The following is a 16,686-nucleotide window of genomic DNA, read 5'->3' on the forward strand; positions in this document are numbered from 1 at the left end:
AATAATAATAATAATAATAATCAAAGCATTTCATTTTCTGACCTGTCAAATCAAGAGCATAGACTGTATAACCTGTATGCAATTTACTTGAATGTAAACAATCTCTAAAGATTAGGATATTAATTAAAGGAATAAATTAGAGAAATGATTGAGAAAAGAAGATTGAATACCCAAAAAATATTAAGATATTTTATAAAAATTAATCAAAAGCGAAGCTCCAAACAACTGTCAATAATATCTTTGAGGAGGTTATTGTCTGCATTAACTTCTCTGCCAATTCTGAGGCTCGAGAATGAAGCATATGCAAACTTGGAACCAAACAAACACAAAAAGGAACAAGGAAAAGGAATAATTGTAGGCCAAAATTTCGATACTTAGAAAGCCTACAGACCCTGATCGACGAGGTAATCGCCAAGCCTCTCAACGACCATGTTGCACTGCCCTGGAGTAACAGGTTCTTCATAAATGCCAAAAACTAGAGCTTGCCCAGTCTTCTTTATGGTAATTCCTCCAGACCCCTGTCCCAAGAATCCAACACAATAGAAATTTAACAGACTTTAATCCATAGATTGATATACTCCACCATGTTTATCACAACATAGCTATAATTCTCATAATACAATCATAATAGAAATCATTTAAGATGCAATGTGTTCAAGCCAAAAACTATGCTGTGATAAATGTGAAATCATAATGATATTTCTTTAGAAGAAGATCAATTGATCAAGTTTTAGTAGTCACTTCTGACCATTTCAAAATTCTCAAGGTGTCAGAGCCTTGTGGACAAATGAAATAGAGGAATAATCAATAATCCAAAAAACAGTTTAGACTTATTTATATGATGTTTGCATCACCTTCTTTCCACGGATGACTGCTCCAGGCTCGCCTTGGATAACCATGTACTTTGTACCTGCAAGGTGTAATCCAGTAGGTGCAAGATAACCAGGTTCATCAAAATCCTTCATGATACCAGTGATCTCCTCAGGCTTGTACTACAATTAAGAATCGTGATGAGAAACTCAACTAGAACCCTCTTGGAATCAACGTTTAGTTATTACACATGAATTAGAACCATTAGTTCATCGCATAAATGAACCCAACGACAAGAGGAATCAATCAGAATCCTCTTGGAATCAACATTTAATGATTTACATTTATCCACACTATTATCAATAGACAACCAGTCGAATAAACGAACCATACGACCAAATCAGCATTTACACATAACCAATGGCTAAACCTATCTTTCCTCAATACGATCAAATATCACGATACATATGAAAAACAAACAAACGCGCGTAATCCACATACGAAATGCTGAATTAACGCCCTAAACTGCACTGATGCTAAAGTATCCAATCCGCGAGTTGAAAACGAATACAAAAATTGAAAAATTAGATCCAAACCTGAGGAAATGAGGTGCTCTGAGCCCAGACGCTGCCATCGTGGCCAATAATGGCAGCGGCGGTGAGGTGCTGGCCTTGGCCATCAATGTCGCACATCAAATGGTCATCGACATATGTTTGCCACGACATTTTGATATGGAAATTGGATCGGTGATCACGTTTGTTCTTCGCAGATTGCTGAGCTCTCTTCAAGTTCTTCCGGTAAAGGATGAGGCTCGGTTCGTTCTTTCGCCTTGTCTTCGACTAAAATGGAAATAAATAGGGCAGGAGAGAAAGGCGGGAATTAATTAATTTATTTTATTTTTTATTTTTTTTAATCTCATAATTATTTAGTTCCTATTCAAAAGGACCGATGAACCTCATAACTCCAATAGACCCGGTTTTAGGCCCTTCCAAATAGGAGAGTAGTTCCTTTTTCTTTTTTCCTTTTTAATTTTAAATTCAAATGAAAATAAATAACATTATGGGCCGTGGGCTTTAAACCATGGGCCTCGTCTTACTATGCCAGCCCATTTACGTCTTTAAGTTCACCTTCAGTCTTTTTCTAGCTTTTGGGCCCAACCAGACAAGCTCGTGTTTAACGGTTTATAAGGATGTAGAAACCTTCCCATAGCAGACGCGTTTTAAAGCCTTAAGGGAAAATCCGAAAGGAAAATCCCAAATAGGACAATATCTGCTAGTGGTGGATCTGGGTCGTTACAAAATGGTATTAGAGTCAGACAACGAACGATGTGTCAGCCTTCTCGCTGTTCCCCGAATGGGGGTAGACACGAGGTGGTGTGCCAGTAAGGACGCTGTGCCTCAAAGGGGGTGGATTTAGGGGCGGTCCCACATCGATGGGACAAATGAAAGAGTGTCAGCAAAGACGCTGGGCCCCAAAGGGGTGGATTGTGACCTCCCACATTGTTGGAATGGAGAACAAACCAAAGCCTTGAGGGGAAGCCCAAAGAGGACTAGGTCGTTACATTTAATATCCTTTTATTAAACTCTAAAGTAAAATATTATCAATAAAAACTTAAAATAAATATCTGTTTAGTTAATTGAGTATTCAAATATTAAGAATTACGTAATCAGTAAAAAAGGTAATAATTAGTTCATTAACAAAATGTAATTAATTAAAGAAGGGTCCTACATGGTAGAAAAAAAAAATTGGATAGGGCCCACGAAAGAGTGGATAAGAAGTAAAGGGTAAAAAAAATAGTTAAATAATTAATTTCACCACGTGGCTCAATAATTCAGTCAAGTGACGTACTCCGTGACCCACGAGTTTGATCGCTTGGTAGGGAAGATATAATAAATAATTACTTTTTTTTAATTAAAAAAATTAAAAAAATCAAAACAATAATATAATAATTATAATATTAAATTGTAAATTTAGACTTTAATTTATTAAATATAATTTAAAATTTACAATTTTAGAAGTGGGAAACAGGCAAATTTCAAAATTTATGAATTTAAACCTTTTTTTTAAGTGGCCACCTACTATTGTTATTTAATTCGAGAATTTATTTAAAAAAGACTTTTTTTAATTAAAAAATTCAATTACCTAATATATTTAAATTCTAGAAAAATCTACCCAAAATTATTGTCACGTGATAAATGATATATATATATATATATATGTATGTATTGTCCAAAACAGGGAAGATTTATAGTAGCAATCATCTTAAATGATGAATGTTCAACAAAGGATTTTTGGAGCTAAAAATTATTTTTATTTTTTATTTTTTTAAAAGAAAAAGATAAGATATGATAACAATGAATGTGAGGTAGGTAGACAATTGCCATCGTCTGATCTCCATTATAAATCCACCCACTTCCTGCAACACCGTCCTCAACTTTCCGGCCATGGCTTCCCCGACCTCAATTCTCTCTCTTCTTCTTCTCGCCGCCGCCGTCTCCTCCGCCGAAGTCATCAGAATGTATCCGAGGGAACACTTGGTCAGGCTCGACAGTGACCCGGAATGCGAGAGTTGGAAGTTCTCCGTCGAAGTCAACGCCGCCGGATCATGGAGTGCTATTCCCCGACCGTGCGTTAGGTTTGTTCAGGACTACTTCAACACCGGCCGCTATCTCTCCGACTCCATCTCAGTGGCGTCTTACTCGGAGAACTTCGCTTTGTCGGTGAACGTTGCCGACGCGGACGGAATGGACGCTTGGGTTTTCGATGTCGATGAGACATTGCTTTCAAATTTGCCCTATTATAAGGATAATGGATTCGGGTAAATTCTAATTAAATAATTAAAAAAAATTATAAACTTTCTAATTTATTTTAAAATATTCTCAACTTTTTAATTTTTTAATAATATTTTAAACTTTAAATATCGCTACAATTAGTTTTAATTGGAATAGGTCGGAGCCATACAACGAAACTTCATTCAACGAGTGGGTGTATAAGGGCTTGGCACCGGCATTACCAGCTAGTTTGACACTTTATAAAAGGGTCAAAAAGCTTGGATTCAAGATTTTTATTTTAACCGGACGAGCTGAATTTCAAAGAGCTGTCACAGAACAAAATCTCATTGATGCAGGCTATTCTCGCTGGGAGAAGCTCATCCTCAGGTATGATTTCCAAGCTTTTCGAGTCTTGAATCTCTCACTCCATATATTGTTGAACTAAAATAATGTGTTACGAGAAGTAGAGTCCAAACTCGAGCCAAATTAAAAAAAAAAAAAAAAACATTTTTAACATAAAGTTTATTTGGGGTTATTATTATTTTTTAAGGAATCATTTAATTAAATTTGCATTTCGTTCCTTCTATCACGAAATTAGGGGACATCAAGACGAAGGAAAGAAAGCTACAATATACAAATCAGAGAAGCGGGATGAATTAGTGAAACAAGGTTACAGAATCCAAGGTAGCTCTGGAGATCAGTGGAGTGATTTGATGGGGTTTGCCTTAGCAAAACGCTCGTTCAAGCTTCCAAATCCAATGTACTACGTTTCTTAGGTTCTGGGCAATAATAGCTCGCCTATTCTCTATCGTTATCAATAAATATGACAGTCGAAAGATGCAGCCCTCCACTCCATCCATGATTCAAAATTTAAATTTTTCATATAAATAAATGAATAATTAAAAAATTAAATATATTAATAGAAATATAATTCGAATTTTTAACTATTTTATTTTTAAAAAAAAAGCTTTAAATTGTATTGATATATTCTTCTATTTAAAAAAAAAATATATTATTATTATTATTATTTATATAAAAAAAATTAAAAGTAGATTAAAGATTCTTGTCCACTGATATAAAATATTAAAATTAGCCGAGCATTCAGGTAAATCGTAACCGTTGGAAAATAAAGAAATTATTGGGTGAAATTGGTTGGTGACTTTTTACCATTATAAAGCGGTAAATTTTTAAATCCAATTATTAATGTAAAGGAACAATGATTGAATAATTGGACTTCAAACTAGCTCCAAAAGCTTCTTTAATCCTTATAAATCCACACTCTTCCTCCATCTACCGCTCATCGAGTTTCCGGCCATGGCTTCTCCGACGTCAATTCTCTCTCTTCTTCTTCTTCTTCTTCTTCTTCTTGTTACCGCCGCCGTCTCCTCCGCTGCAGCCGTCAGAATATATCCGAGAGAGCACGTGGTCCGGGCAGAGGGCGACCCGAGATGCGAGAGCTGGAAATTCGCGGTGGAAGTGAACGCCGCGGGATCGTGGAAGGCTGTTCCGCGGCCGTGCATTGAGTTCGTCCGGGAGTACTTCAACGGCCACCGCTATCTGTCGGACTCGCGAGCCGTGGCGAATTACTCGTTGACCTTTGCTTATTCAGTCAAACTCGGGAAGGACCATGGGAGGGACGCTTGGGTTTTTGATGTGGATGAAACGCTGCTTTCCAATTTGCCGTATTATAGAGCTAATGGATTCGGGTAAATTCAGCGTTTTTTTCGGTCATATTTAATTTTTTTTTTAAATATATATTTAATTTAAGGTAAAAAATTAAAAACAAAAATCGTTAATTTCTTCATTTTTTTTTAAATATAAAAATAAAATTAGAAAAAAAAAAGAAATTTAATATTAGGAAGACTTATTTCTCCATTATGAATATATATATATATATATATATATAAGAAAATGCATATATAAATATTAAAAGGATCATAAATAATTTAATAATTTATTTTAATAAAGTTTTCATATTTTTATATAAATAAAAAATATATTTAAATATTGTGGGGTATGGGCTCTGTATATTCACATGGTTATTTGAGTATGTCTGTAAATAGGTTGCTAGGCTGTGCTTTGTTTGTCTCCTAATATTGTTTGTCTCTTAATAATAATATATAGGAAATATTAAAAATGCTTTTTGTAATTTAATAAATATTTAAATATAATAAATGAAAATAAAATTTTAAAGATTTTAAAAAATAAGGATTGAATTATTTGTATGAGATTGTGTAGGTCTAAACCGTTCAATGATACTTCGTTCAACGAGTGGGTGAACACGGGTTCGGCTCCTCCATTGCCAATGAGTTTGAGACTGTACAAAAAGCTAAAAAGTCTCGGGTTCAAGATTTTTCTTTTAACGGGACGTGGTGAATCTCAAAGAGCTGTCACGCAACAAAACCTACTCCAAGCGGGTTATTCGGGTTGGGAGAAGCTTATCTTAAGGTATGAGTGATTTTAAAATATCTTTTACTGGAGGATGGTTTAATTAAACTTTTTGCTCTTAGGGGACCTGATGACGAAGGAAAGAAAGCTACGGTATATAAATCTGAGAAGAGAGCCGAATTAGTGAAACAAGGTTACATTATCCAAGGAAACTCGGGAGATCAGTGGAGTGATTTGATGGGGTTTGCTCTTGCGAAACGATCGTTCAAGCTTCCAAATTCAATGTACTACATTCCTTAGTCATTGTCAATAATTAGTTCATTATCGAGGATGTATTAACTTTTAGTTGTGTTTAATCGAACTTTTCGATGTTATTGAACTGTCCATGTATCGATTATTCATTCTCGAAAGAATTTAGCTCGATTAGTGGAGTAATTTAATGGGGTTTGCTCGGGCTAAACGATCCTTCTAACTTTAATAAATAATGCATTTTATTAAGAAATATGTACTATTTTTGTTTGCGTATGATTGAAGAAAGTATTTCAGCCCATTTGTAAGGCCCATTTAAGAAGTGGGCTTTGACCACTTATACCCTTATAAGTCAAAAATATCTTTCTAAGCACCGACATGTTTTTTGTTTCTAAAAAGGTATCAAGTTTGTCAATTCTCCAATTATCTTCAACAACTAACTTGTTCATGCATGAATCTAGTTGAGTAAGTAATGCAAGATAAGATCTTGCACTAATGTGGGATTGAACCCAACACAATTCTTTTAATGCCTAGGTAACATTTCTTAACCTCTTTCTTAGTAGACCTTCTCCTTAATAGACGTATTTTAAAACATTGAAGATGACGACAACAGGCTAAGTGATGGGCCTTCAGAGGGGTAGATTATAAGATCCCGGAGAGGGGAACGAAGCAAAAATCCTACCTTAGTTGGAGAGGGGAACGAAAAATTAAGGGTATTGGAAACTTTTTCCTAATAGACGTGTTTTATTCTAAAATTGTGAGATTGATGATAATACGTAACGGGCAAAATCGAACAAGAACAATACCTGCTAGTAGTAGGCTTGGACTACTACAAATGGTATTAAAGCCAACAATATCTGCTAGCAGTAGGCTTGAGCTACTACAAATGGTATCAGAGCCAACAATATTTGCTAGCGGTAGGCTTGGGCTACTACAAATGGTATCAAAGCCAACAATATCTGTTAGCAATAGGCTTGGGCTACTACTTGGGCTACTACAAATGGTATCAAAGCCAACAATATCGGTTAGCAGTAGGCTTGAGCTACTACAAATGGTATCAGGATGACAATACGTAATGGGCCAAATCGAACAATACCTACTAACATAGGCTTGAGCTACTACAAATGGTATCAAAGCCAACAATATCCGCTAATATCTGCTAAGCCTACTACAAATCATATTAGAGCCAACAATATTTGCTAAGCCTACTACAAATCGTATCAGAGCCAACAATATCTGCTAGCAGTAGACTTGGGCAGCCAACAATATCTGCTAAGCCTACTACAAATCGTATCACAGCCAACAATATCTGCTAGCAGTAGGCTTGGGCTACTACAAATGTTATCAAAGCTAGGTGTGCCTACTACACATTGTATCAGAACCAACAATATTTGCTGGTAGTAGGCTTGGACTACTACAAATGTTATCAAAGCTAGTCACTTGAGGACGCTAGGTCTCCGAAGGGGTGGATTATGAGATCTCACATTGGTTGGAGATGGGAACGAAACATTAAGGGTATTGGAAACTTTTCCCTAATAGATGTGTTTTGTTATAAAATTGTGAAACTGATGACGATAAGTAACAAGACAAAGCGAACAATATTTGCTAGTAGTAGGCTTGTGAGCCGTAATGAGCCAAAGTGAATAATATTTGCTAGTAGTAGACTTGTGAGCTGCTACACTATTTGACTATGTGAATCAATTGTAATTATGGGAAGGGTCTAAGTCCCTCCGATTGAAGACACGTTTCATTTTGGGTCATTGTTCGAGCTGTTTAAAAGTTCTAAACTGTATCACTATACGAAAAATATTTATTTTACACTTACCAATACTTATAAAGTCAATTCAAATGGACCCGAACCCTAATATCCAAAATGAGATAAAGCATAAGTGTAATTAAATCAAAGATCTGATTGTGAAGTTCCTTTTAAAAATCTACACCATTAAAATCTCAGATAGTACTGTTTCCATGAAGAATTAAATGTGAAAAAGATTTACATTCAATTCCCCCCCAAAACAAAAACCCAAAAATCTGTATAGTTATTGCAATTAATTAATCACCTACCCACCGGCTGCCACCCGCCAGTTCCACACATCCTTCTCACGGGGCCGCCGCCGCCTCCGCCGCCGGCGTTTCAACGAGCCGCCCACAAACCAACGGCCGTGGAAGTCCAGGAACCCGGAGACAACTCAACCCAATTCCCGGAATTACAGAACATTCCGGCGACGGCCGCTGCAGACCCACCCCCGGAATGCAATTGAACGACAAATCGAACCCACCGAACAGGTTCCGACACTGCTGGTTGAAGCCGGAGAAGAAATTATCCGCTACGGATAGATTCACGAGGCTTCTCAAGGAACAGACCAAATCCGAAACGACGCCGGATAACTCGTTGTGGGCTAGATTCAAAATCTCAACTTGGTTCATGCAAGAGATTGTATCAGGAAGATGACCGAACAATTTGTTGGAACTGAAATCCAAGACTTCAATTTCTGTCAAAAACCCAACTCCTTCTGGAATACAACCGGTTAATTGGTTGTTTAGGAACAGAATTTCCTTCAATCTCGGACCCATATACCCAAAACTCGCCGGAATTGCTCCGACGAAGTGATTATTCGCCAGATTTATCACAGACGCCGGTGAATTCCCCAGGTTTTGGGGGATTTCGCCGGTGAATTGATTGTCGTTTATGAAAATGGCGTCTAGTTCCTTGAAGAACAATTCTTCCGGGATTGGGCCGGTGAAGGAGTTGAATCTGAGGTCTAAATACTTGAGATTCGGAATGTAGAGAGTGACGGCGGGGAACTCGCCGGAGAAGTTGTTGTTGCTGAGATCCAGTTCTTGAAGGAATTGGAGTTGCCGGAAACTCACCGGTATCGTACCGGAAAATCTGTTACTGTTTAAGTGAATAAGCGTCAGATCGGTGAGAAAGGCCAGATCTTTGATGAGGCTTCCTCTGAGATTCTTGCCGTTGAGGTCGATTCCGGTGACGGATATTTGGCCGGAACTATGATTTGTACAGAAGATTCCTTGGTAAGAACATACATCTGAGCCGACCCATGTCGTTAAAATTCCGGTGGGGTCATCGGAAATGGCAGATTTCCATGTCTGAAGAACAGAGTATGCTCTGTTTAGTTGAGTCCCTAACAATGGATTCGGAGTCGGAGTCGGAGTCGGATTCGGAGTGTTTCCTCCTCCGCCAACCCAAATACCTCCTCCGCCTCCGCCACCGCCACCACCAAAGCCAAAACGAACTCCGCCGCCGACGCCGACAATGGCTCGGGCGGGGAGAATTAGACCACTTAAAAACAGACTGAAAAAAACCCAACACTCCATTTTCGAGTTCACGACACGCACCACGAGCTCGATGTTACTTGCTTTGGTTTGAGCATTGAAGAGAGCAAAAAGGGTTGACAATGGAGGCCTAAGTTGAGCAAAGCTTCTCTGTTTCTTTGGGTTAATGAGAAGTTTCCAACTTTTTGTAAGCATCCATTGTTTTGGGAGTTTCTTTTTCCTTTTCAAACTTGAAAGATTGAAGCTTTGAAATGGGAGTAAGTTATTGACTAGTTCATAACATTGTGGGCTTTCTGTTATTAATCTTCAAAGGAAGTTAGGTGAGTTGAGAATAAATCTGCCTACTCTTTCATAAAAAGACAAAATCACACTCTTGTTTATTTATGACACCATAATCTAATCCATCTTCTTCCATCACTATTACAACACATATTAGGGTTTGATCAGTGTCATGGTCGGTTTAACTTAATTTGAAGCGTTTTAGAAGAACCCATGAATCAATGCATAAAGTTTTCTTTTATTTGAACAAAACCCAACTCAAATAAGTTCATAACCCATCTAAAGATGGTACAGTTGGGTTGGGTTAATCGGATTTCGGGTTATCGAGTCATTTGAACACTCCTCCATATCACACAGACTGAGATGGTTTCAAATGGGGTATTGAGAGATTTGACTATCTAGATCTCGGTAGCTCGATTTTGACTATGTTTAATTCATAACCATCCAACGAGCTAAAAAGTTTAAATTATAGAATCGAGACTTGTTTTTTACACGAAGCGTTTTGGTGTGAAAATGAATGGGAAAAAGCAGGCGGTTGCAGGGTTTGCTTCTGAATAGGGATGCCACCAAAACCATTATAACTCTATAAAAAAGGCCTAAATGGAAGTGTGAAAATAAGAAGTTTTGGGAAGCACTTAAGTATTCTTTCATGCTACCACACTTCTAGTGGAAGCCATTGATAGAGCACCAATATATGTTCCTTACCCAACTCAAAAGCCTTCTATTCCCATCTCTTTATGATTGAATAAAAAAATTCGATTTTTTTCCGAGCTAAGTGTGTTAAAAAAATTCGATCAACTCAGTCCAGTTCATACGAGTTAGGTTGAGTTATGAACTTATTTAGACTGGGTCGGGTTCAAATAAACAAAAACTTTATGCATTAGGTTAATTCATGGATTCTTCCCGAACTAGATTTAGTTCATGGATTCCCCTCCTTCACTTATTGCCATTGTTCTTCTCTGTGTGCCACTAATTTGAAAGAAAATGCTTGATTGCTGTCCATGATCCATGTGGGCCTTTGCTTTTACAACAACTTTGATGAACCAAATGGGCTTGCACTTCCCCTTAACCCTCTTTTGGGTCAAAAGCTTGATGCCCACTTAGTGGGTTGGGTTTAGGTACGTGTGCCCTTCTTCATCATTGGGTCCGATAAAAAAACACGTGGATCTAAAGAACCCGACTCGAAAATGTTTTATCAAGTTGACGAGGGGAAAGAGCGAAAACGCTTTACCTCCCAAACTCAATCATATAAGATCTCGTCACTTGAACTTTCATGGAGCTGGTCAAACTGAGCCACGAACCCAACAAATTTGAATTCAATGACTTGTGAAATTCGAGAGATTCGAATCTTGGACCTTTATATTTTAACTAGAATATATATTATTATAAAACTATTTGATTCGTGAGACATAATAAATTGTTCCAAAAATAGTAAATAAATTATTTATTGTTAATTAAAAAGTTGTTGTTTCTAAAAATAATTTATTCCTAAGACAATAATAGAATTAATTCTAGAAATACGTGTTGCACTAAAAAGTGGCATAAAGTGAGAAACTTAAAACTTTGGGGGCTTTTTTTTAATTAATTACTTTAAGAAATTGGGTTTTCCCCCCTTTTCTCCTTTTTATTATTATTATTTTTTATTTTTGTTTACTTTATTTTCTATTTTCTTATCTAAAAAAATATTTAAAAAAAAAAAAAACTTTATTTATAGCCTTAGTGGAAAGCTTTGTAAGATTGTCCATATCTAAAAAAAAACTTGATTTGGAAACATCATAAATGTGCCTTTTAAATTAATTTTTTTTAATTCTTAAAATAAAATGAGAAATTCATCTAAAGTATATACTTTCCACTAAATTAATTAATTAATTAATTAAAAATTAAATACTTTAAACATTATATTTCAATATCTAAATTTTCATTAAGAAGTGGGTCTTTAATCCAAATTTAATTAACAACAAGCGGCCTAATCGGTTACCTATAGCTTCATTTATATCTTTATCTACCATATTTAGATGTGTGATATTAACAGTTGGTTTAGAATGGAGTTGAAATATCTTAATCGCTAAGATTGAGATAAAATAATTTAATAGTTGCAATCTAGAATGTACATGAGCTAGAATTTGGAATCGATTCTGACTTAAATTTTTTTTGGGTGTGTGCGGATAAATGCTTGATCCTCAATTGATTATTCAGTTTCCATATAAATTCGAATTCTGCGGATGATTCCATTTCTTAGTAGAGAGATGCTCTCACTCTCCGTTTCTCTAAATTGATCCATTCCTTAACCTGTGGTGTTTCGTTTCTATTTCTTTCGCTTTCCGATCGATTCCTCTTTTCCTTCGATCTTCCAATACTTCCGATTCTCACCCATTCATGTAATTTTCGTATTATCCCTCATTTTTACTGAAATTCCGATTTGATTTTACCCCTAATTCCGTGGGAATCGGGTGTCGATTTGATCATCTGGGTATTAGATTTTTCTTCTGGGGTTTCGATTTGTTCATCTGGATATTAGAATTTTCTTCTGGTGTTCTTGCGATGAAGATCGTGGAATTGGAAGATGCTGGGAATGATCGGGAAAATGGAATGGGTAGCGATCAGATTGTGAAGGTCGATGCCAAAAGAGCGTTGGTTGGGGCTGGGGCTCGAATCCTGTTTTACCCTACCCTTCTGTATAACGTTCTTCGGAATAAAATGGAGGCTGAATTCAGATGGTGGGATGAAATCGATCAGGTTCGTTCATTTCTTTGTTTGCTTCGTGTTCATCGAACTGCTTAAGGACTATCTTTAATCTTTGAAGGCGTTTTTGATCTGTTTGGCTTTTAATTGTTGAAGTTTGTATGTGTGATGGATTTGATTGTTAGAATCTGATGAACTTGATGATCATGATATATTAAGACTGTATGAATCCATGAAACTATATGGATTTGCTTCCTTTTTTTGTGTGTGTTTATGTGATTTTTGTTGCAGATTTGTCTCTGCATTATACTGATCAAGGATTTTCCATTGAGTTTTTCTGTCATTAATGTCAAGAACTTTGTCTTGCCTTCCCAGTTTCTTTTGCTCGGTGCAGTGCCGTTCCCCAAAGACGTGCCGAGGTTGAAGGAGCTCGGTGTCGGTGGTGTTATCACTCTCAATGAACCTTATGAAACATTAGTTCCATCTTCGTTGTATTATGTGAGTTTTGCTTCTTTGTTTGCAGTTGTTCATGTGTATTTTCTTGTTCTTAGAGCTTGAAATATTGTGTTGCCTGATTCGATTGAAGAGAGACGAGTTTTCTTGTTTTGAATAACCATTTGAGGCATGAAAGTTGTACTAATTGCCTGACTTTTGAACGTTCTGCAGCGCTATGGAATCGATCATTTAAAGATCCCGACGAGAGATTATTGTTTTGCTCCGAAATTTTCTGATATTAGTCGAGCTGTGGACTTCATTCACAGTGAGTTATTTTCGTAGCTGTAACGTTTTGTAGCGTCGTTTCTTCCCCTGTTTCTTACAATGTGTGTGCTATGATTTAACATGTTTTTGTTCTGTCTTCAGGAAACGCGTTGTGTGGTAAAACAACGTACGTCCATTGTAAAGCGGGGCGAGGAAGGAGCACGACCATTGTGCTTTGCTATTTGGTAATATCATGTACTACCCTTCTATGTCGAAATTCTGTACTGTAGTGAGACGTGTGAAAAGAAATCCTCGTTTATGACATATCCAGAAATTTGATGTGAGATCCTACGTCGGTCGGAGAGGGAACGAAACATTTTTTTATAAGGGTGTGGAAATCTCTCCTTAGCAGCGTTTTAAAAACCTTAGGGGAAGCCCGAAAGGGAAAACCGAGGAGAGGGAAACAAAAGGGTGTGGAAACCTCTCCTTAGTGAAACGACCTGGGGGGAAGCCCGAAAGGGAAAGCCCAAGAGAGGGGAACAAAAGGGTGTGGAAACCTCTCCCTGGCAGATGCGTTTTAAAAACCTTAAGGGGAAGCTTGAAATGGAAAGCCCCGGATTGGGGAATGAAACATTCTTTATAAGGGTGTGGAATCCTCTCCCTAGCAGACGCGTTGTAAAAACCTTGAAGGGAAGCCCGAAAGGGATAGCCTAGGACTGGAGAACGAAACATTCTTTATCACATTCTTTATCAGGGTGTGGAAACCTCTTCCTAGCAGACCGTTTTAAAATCTTTGAGGGGAAGCCCGAAAGAGAGCCTAGGAGAGGGGAATGCAACATTCTTTATAAGGGTGTGGAGATCTCTCTCCCTAATACATTTTAAAAACGCCCAAAGAGTGACAATATCTACTAGTGACTCTAGTTCTGGTCAATCGTGTGGACTTGGGCTGTTACATTTAAACTTGCACAAAACATCGAGATTATGTTGATTTCCTTTGTTTGTTGTTCAGGTCAAATATAAGCACATGACCCCATCTGCTGCGCTGGAATACGTGCGCTCGAGAAGACCACGGGTGTTGCTCGCCCCCTCACAGTGGGAGGTAAAAGAAATTACTCCTTAAACTTGGAAGTCTTTTAGATCAGAAGCTTGTGGAAATCAGATAGTTTCATCCTTATGTCTTATATAACACACAGGCTGTTCAAGAATACAGCAACCGTCGACCCGTTGCAAGTTCTAGCCCTCCCTCAGGAGGAGATGCAGTCCTGATTACGAAAGACGATCTAGAAGGATATCACGGTACGTGCATCGACAGTGCAGGTAGAGAACTTGCAGTTGGCCCTTGGATGGGTAAGTCAAAGCCAATGATAGCAAGGTTGTCCTGCCTCTTTTCGTCGTTGTTAGTTCATGGCAGCAGTGGATCTCTCATGAAGCGTCTGCCGGTGTCGGAGGCTCGAGCTTGTTGACGAACGACTTATGACCATAGCACACGCCTTGTCATGGAAGTAAGAATCGAACTCCTAAGGCTCAAACAGAGTCGTTCTGAAGTTGATAGTAGAACACCACCAAATAGTGACACTACTAGGTTGTACATAACTGCTACATCAAAATTTTCACTTCCCTTAGAATCATCTTCTCAATAAAACCTTGTGGTTTGTTCTGATGGAAAATATTTAGCTCGTTGGCTTCGGAGTCGAAAGGGTAACGAGGATAACGAAGTTACTTGAACAGGATCTGTTCTATAGGTTGTACAATCGTGTCATGTCCTTTGCTGGTTGCTGGCAGTTGGAACCATGCAGCCATGTAAACTCATGATATCGATTTCCACTTGAAACTTATGCCACAGGTCGAATTAGAGGCGGGTTTGTATAGTTCGAGTTTTTTTTTTTTTTTTGCTGGTCTTTAAATAAATGAAATAAATGAAAACTTTATGGATTGAGTTTGTTAGTTTTTTCTAGAACTAATTGAATCAAACCAATTCAAATTCATTGAAGACACAAGTCTAAGCAACTCTCGTTCTATACCGTTCATTTTAGCTGCATCCACATATCCAAAATTCATAGAACATTATAGTTTTGAGTTTCATTTCATATTAGTTTTAGCGTGATCGGGGAAAGGGGATATCCATTTCCTTTTACTTAAGGACTAAGTTAAGTAAAGTAGTTATGGTAATTGTTTTGTGTATACTAAAAAGGGGAAGAATCCAAGAAAAGGTTGTGATATTCGTGTTTGCACTAATATATAATTCTTATTGCAACTTCTTTTTGGGACCAAATCTGCAAACCATAAAGAAACCCTAACCCAAAGCCCTTCTTCTACCTTTAAAAGCAACCAAAATCTTACATAAATAGGTACATCCTTCCCTCCCAATATTCCCACCCAACATCCCTAATCCCTTTAGGATCTTTCCTCTCGTAACCCTAGCGGGTGGAGAAATTATCAGGTGTGACTAATTAGATAACGTGGATATTGATCACTGATCGTTAAAGTTGGATAACCTAGATGCACGAACAAGCTTTCGTACCCTAAATAGTTTCGTAGAACAACTATTTGAACTTAGAACATCGTTCATTGTAGAAAAAGGCATAGGATAACAAAAAAAACTATCCAAGTTTACAAATGGAAATGTGGAACGGTCTAGTTATCTAACTGTAAGATCTCACATCGGTTGGAGAAGGGAATGAAGCATTAAGGGTGTGGAAACCTCTCCCTACCAGACACATTTTAAAATCACGAGGCTGACAATATCTGCTAGCAGTGGATTTGGGAGTTTACAAATGGTATCAGAGCCAGACACCTGGTGGTGTGGCAACGAGGACGCTAGGCCCCAAGGGAGTGGATGTGGATTTGGGCTTTACAAATGGTATCAGAGCCAAACACCTGGTAATGTGCCAACGAGAACACTAGGCCCCAAGGGGGTGGATTGTGGGATCTCAGACACATTTCTTATAAGCATTTGGAAACCTCTCCCTAACATACACGATTTAGAACTGTGAGGCTGATAGCGATACGTAACGAGCCAAAACAGACAATATCTACTAGCGATGACTTTGGGCTATTACACTAACTCATAGTGGCTCATCATATCTTCGTACTTAAGAGTCGTCGATATTGGCGTTGAATTGTGAGTAAAACTCAATTGATTTAAAGTTTCGATCTCGAATTCAAATTTGTGGGCGGACCCACAACTTTATATTTCTAGAACAAATCCAAAAGTTTATTCTTCTCTCTCTCAAATCTCTTTTACATTCATAATATCTTTGTTCTTTCTTTTATTCCCTTTAGAAACTACGATGAAACAGCTACCTAATCACACTTCCAACTTTATTATATAGTTTCCATGCACGTCCTAACAACTCAACATGCACCACCTTACTCTCTATTTCTCTCTATATTAATTAATAACTTAAAAAAACAAAATAAACTTGGAATCTTTAATGGAATAAAGCAAAAAAACACCAAAAAAAAAAAAAAAAAAAAAAAAAAAAAAAAAAAAAAAAAAAAAAAAAAAAAAAAA

At 37.3% G+C, this 16,686-nt stretch overlaps 5 protein-coding genes across 6 annotated transcripts; 3 read left to right on the top strand and 2 right to left on the bottom strand.

Annotated features, from left to right (window-relative positions):
- Positions 1 to 179: 179 nt before the first annotated feature.
- On the bottom strand, positions 180 to 1,627 carry LOC111805941 (profilin-4). Its single transcript, XM_023691244.1, has 3 exons — positions 1,407 to 1,627; positions 855 to 992; positions 180 to 518 (listed from the first exon to the last, which is right to left on the bottom strand). Exons 1-3 carry the CDS (start codon positions 1,533 to 1,535, stop codon positions 384 to 386), a joined length of 402 nt encoding a protein of 133 aa, XP_023547012.1. The 5' UTR covers positions 1,536 to 1,627; the 3' UTR covers positions 180 to 383.
- A 1,573-nt stretch (positions 1,628 to 3,200) lies between these two features.
- LOC111805751 (acid phosphatase 1-like) lies at positions 3,201 to 4,429 on the top strand. Of its 2 annotated transcripts, none has more exons than XM_023690970.1 (3): positions 3,201 to 3,628; positions 3,744 to 3,968; positions 4,180 to 4,429. In XM_023690970.1, the coding sequence occupies exons 1-3, from the start codon at positions 3,255 to 3,257 to the stop codon at positions 4,355 to 4,357; spliced, it is 777 nt and encodes a 258-aa protein (XP_023546738.1). In that variant the 5' UTR covers positions 3,201 to 3,254; the 3' UTR covers positions 4,358 to 4,429. The 2 variants fall into 2 exon arrangements, with proteins under 2 accessions (XP_023546738.1, XP_023546739.1); XM_023690971.1 differs by having other exon boundaries at positions 3,221 to 3,628; positions 3,759 to 3,968.
- A 396-nt stretch (positions 4,430 to 4,825) lies between these two features.
- On the top strand, positions 4,826 to 6,404 carry LOC111805722 (acid phosphatase 1-like). The gene is made up of 3 exons (XM_023690928.1): positions 4,826 to 5,287; positions 5,820 to 6,029; positions 6,092 to 6,404. The coding sequence occupies exons 1-3, from the start codon at positions 4,896 to 4,898 to the stop codon at positions 6,267 to 6,269; spliced, it is 780 nt and encodes a 259-aa protein (XP_023546696.1). The 5' UTR covers positions 4,826 to 4,895; the 3' UTR covers positions 6,270 to 6,404.
- Positions 6,405 to 8,110: 1,706 nt separating this feature from the next.
- Positions 8,111 to 9,774, bottom strand: LOC111805806 (leucine-rich repeat extensin-like protein 7). Its single transcript, XM_023691039.1, has one exon. It carries the CDS (start codon positions 9,705 to 9,707, stop codon positions 8,319 to 8,321), a length of 1,389 nt encoding a protein of 462 aa, XP_023546807.1. The 5' UTR covers positions 9,708 to 9,774; the 3' UTR covers positions 8,111 to 8,318.
- Positions 9,775 to 11,846: 2,072 nt separating this feature from the next.
- Positions 11,847 to 15,040, top strand: LOC111806139 (putative dual specificity protein phosphatase DSP8). Its single transcript, XM_023691502.1, has 6 exons — positions 11,847 to 12,527; positions 12,849 to 12,971; positions 13,140 to 13,233; positions 13,335 to 13,417; positions 14,182 to 14,271; positions 14,366 to 15,040. Exons 1-6 carry the CDS (start codon positions 12,333 to 12,335, stop codon positions 14,633 to 14,635), a joined length of 855 nt encoding a protein of 284 aa, XP_023547270.1. The 5' UTR covers positions 11,847 to 12,332; the 3' UTR covers positions 14,636 to 15,040.
- Positions 15,041 to 16,686: the final 1,646 nt, after the last annotated feature.

This window comes from Cucurbita pepo, chromosome LG11 (genome assembly GCF_002806865.2).
Source record: "Cucurbita pepo subsp. pepo cultivar mu-cu-16 chromosome LG11, ASM280686v2, whole genome shotgun sequence".
NCBI classification, from domain to species: domain Eukaryota; kingdom Viridiplantae; phylum Streptophyta; class Magnoliopsida; order Cucurbitales; family Cucurbitaceae; genus Cucurbita; species Cucurbita pepo.